Source organism: Morone saxatilis, unplaced genomic scaffold (assembly GCF_004916995.1).
Source record: "Morone saxatilis isolate NCDOM2014 unplaced genomic scaffold, NCSU_SB_2.0 Contig14, whole genome shotgun sequence".
In the NCBI taxonomy this organism is placed as follows: domain Eukaryota; kingdom Metazoa; phylum Chordata; class Actinopteri; family Moronidae; genus Morone; species Morone saxatilis.
Window position 1 is genome coordinate 14,064,317 of NW_023339696.1, and position 2,880 is coordinate 14,067,196.

Genomic DNA, 2,880 nt, shown 5'->3' on the forward strand with positions numbered 1-2,880 from the left:
CCTTCTGGCAAAGCTGAGATGTCATTCAAGTGGTTTTCTATTTACCGCTCTCTCATAAAGCTTATGAATCACCCAGCTAACTGTTGTTGTACACATAATGTCTCCCGTCTCTGCCACGGCCCCTACAGGGCCTCATGGTGGCCACCATCACTAGTACCTGTCTTGCATAGAGACTTTTGGAGACAGCCTGCACTAGAATGATCTATAGCTGTGTCATACTCAATTCAGTTTTGGAATAACTGACCTTTGCTATACACTTAAGGATATTCAGTGGCTTGGAGTTTTTTTGGTGCCCCTCCCTGATTGATACTTTCAGTGAATCAAGTTATTTTTTAAAAACGTCCTTTTGTCTTCATTCATCATAGTTTTTGGAAGGAAATGGACTCCGGTCTGAAGGAGCTTACAGATACTGGTGTATTTGATGTAAAATCACTTCACACAGCTGGACTGTATTTCTGGACAACGTCTATTATCAATATCTCCACATGGCCTCCACATTTTATTTTATTTTTTGCAAAAACACAGAAACTGTGGAGTTTTTTGCGTGATTAAGTGAAGTGCCTATTATACAAAATCTTATAAGTCTGGATTTGGTGGGTTTTAAAATGTATGAACCCTTTGTAATGAATATGCACTATGTTCATAATTACAGTGAAGGAGTTTCTTGCCAAAGCCAAAGAAGATTTCCTGAAGAAATGGGAGAATCCAGCACAGGTGAGAGAGTGAAAGAGGATTGCTTCTCCTTTTTTGTTTAAGCATTATTATCTTATTGGCTTTATTCTGTTATTATTTTCATACAGTGGTATTGTGCTTTTGCTAATAGTGTTTTTAATGTTGTGTGTTGAGACACCTTAGTGGGATAATCTTATAATAAATCTTGAATAGACTTGAGTTCTGTTTTCACATGCTTGTTCACTCTGGCAGGCAGACTAATGGAAACAGTCCCACCCCTGAACACAAGTCCTATTTATTTTAGCATGGCAGAGCACCCTCTGCTGGGCTAATGTGAAATACATGTTGTTTTGATTTTACCAAAAGTGCACCTCTAATATAGACTCAATAAACAAAACAACAACATGTCTAATTCACATGAAAACAACAAGGACTCTACTTAATAATACTTGTTATTAAGATGACAGTACATTTTACTCAAGGTATTTAGGGGAAACGGTGAACTAAAAGTAGGATTATGTTGCTTGCAAGTTATGTACCCTCTCCTCTTATTGACACCGTCTTCTGCCCCTCAGCAAACTGCGGCATTGGACCACTTTGAGCGTTTGAAGACCTTAGGCACTGGTTCGTTTGGTCGAGTCATGCTGGTTAAACACAAAGAGACGGGCCAGCATTTTGCCATGAAAATACTTGACAAACAGAAGGTACAGTACTTCTAGCATTCAAGAGAAAAAAAACTACTTGGTACATAAATGCAAAGGATTGACAGCTTGTATTACTGACATGATGCTAATGTTGTTTTTCTTGAAATGGTATTAGTAAGTGTACCAAGACTTGGACAATGTTAATGAGTGTTTATATAAACACTTACACTTTGAAACAGAGAGCCAGGAATAATCCACACTTACTAACAAGTATGCAGACTTGAGTTGACGACAAAAACTGAATTTTTCTAGAAAAACTGTCCAACTATTTAACCTTCGTCATCACCAGTATAATGTCACAGTTATCTCTGATCTATGACGTCTCACTAGCTAGCGGCTCTTTGGAGAAGTGACTGTGACAGAATCCAATTGTTTTAGGTTTGCTGCAAGCACATCTTTTGATGGGAGAATCAGTCTTGGAATGGGATAAAGATCACTTTGTTGAAAGTTGAAATGTCCTAAAGTGCCATGAAGATACACTTCAGTTTATTGTCACTGAAAGAGTTCCTGTCTTTACGGCCTGTTGATGTTACCGATTATGTCAGACTTAGATGAAATCATATGTGGAGATGTAAGAATTTGTGTTCACATGCTAGTTTGGTTGTACTTAGACACAGGAATAACATTTAATCAAGTATGTGTCTTTTTTTTGTTTCTATAATATGTATGAAGAGCCCTTTTGACAACCTATTTAACCCTAACCCTAGGTAGTGAAGCTGAAGCAGATAGAACACACACTGAACGAGAAACGTATCCTGCAAGCTGTCAGCTTTCCCTTTCTGGTGCGACTGGAGCATTCTTTTAAGGTATGCATTTAAAAGTTCATCTGTTTACCTTCTAAGCATGTTCACACACACGTGTTTTGCATGTCAGAGTGAGACTTTGCTCATCTCTCTACAGGACAACAGTAATCTGTATATGATAATGGAGTACGTACCCGGGGGCGAAATGTTCTCACACTTAAGGAGAATCGGTAGATTCAGGTGAGTTCCCTTTTACTCGACTCATAAAAATGTCCATGCACCAATGGTTGACTGTAAACATTGTGCGTGATCTGTTTTGTAGTGAACCACACGCCCGCTTCTACGCAGCCCAGATTGTACTGACCTTTGAATACCTTCACTCGCTGGATCTCATCTACCGAGATCTTAAGCCGGAGAACCTGCTCATCGACCAGCAAGGTTACATACAGGCAAGGATCTGTTTCCTTAGATATTGACTACAATTATGGTTGATCGGTCTCTGTGCTCTTACAGTACGTGTGGTCAGTGCTCAGACCTGTACACTCTGTTATGCAGGTAACAGATTTTGGATTTGCAAAAAGGGTGAAGGGCCGAACCTGGACGCTTTGCGGGACCCCAGAGTACCTGGCACCAGAGATCATCCTCAGTAAGGTAAGCGCTTAGCTCGGCCAATAGTAAACAGCACTGCTCCTTATTTCACAAGGGCAGGGGAGTTCTCAGCTCAACATGGGACTCTAACTCAATTTTATGCTTGAAGTCTA

At 39.9% G+C, this 2,880-nt stretch overlaps 1 protein-coding gene across 4 annotated transcripts in view; it reads left to right on the plus strand.

Moving 5' to 3' along the window:
* The window catches only part of LOC118323299 (cAMP-dependent protein kinase catalytic subunit alpha), a 14,948-nt gene that overhangs the window by 8,655 nt on the left and 3,413 nt on the right, over positions 1-2,880 (plus strand). For all 4 annotated transcript variants that reach the window (XM_035655245.1, XM_035655243.1, XM_035655246.1 and 1 more), the window contains exons 2-7: positions 653-714; positions 1,248-1,376; positions 2,084-2,182; positions 2,277-2,359; positions 2,442-2,568; positions 2,675-2,770. In XM_035655245.1, coding sequence (XP_035511138.1) covers positions 653-714; positions 1,248-1,376; positions 2,084-2,182; positions 2,277-2,359; positions 2,442-2,568; positions 2,675-2,770 — 596 coding nt within the window. The remainder of the gene's footprint in view (positions 1-652; positions 715-1,247; positions 1,377-2,083; positions 2,183-2,276; positions 2,360-2,441; positions 2,569-2,674; positions 2,771-2,880) is intronic.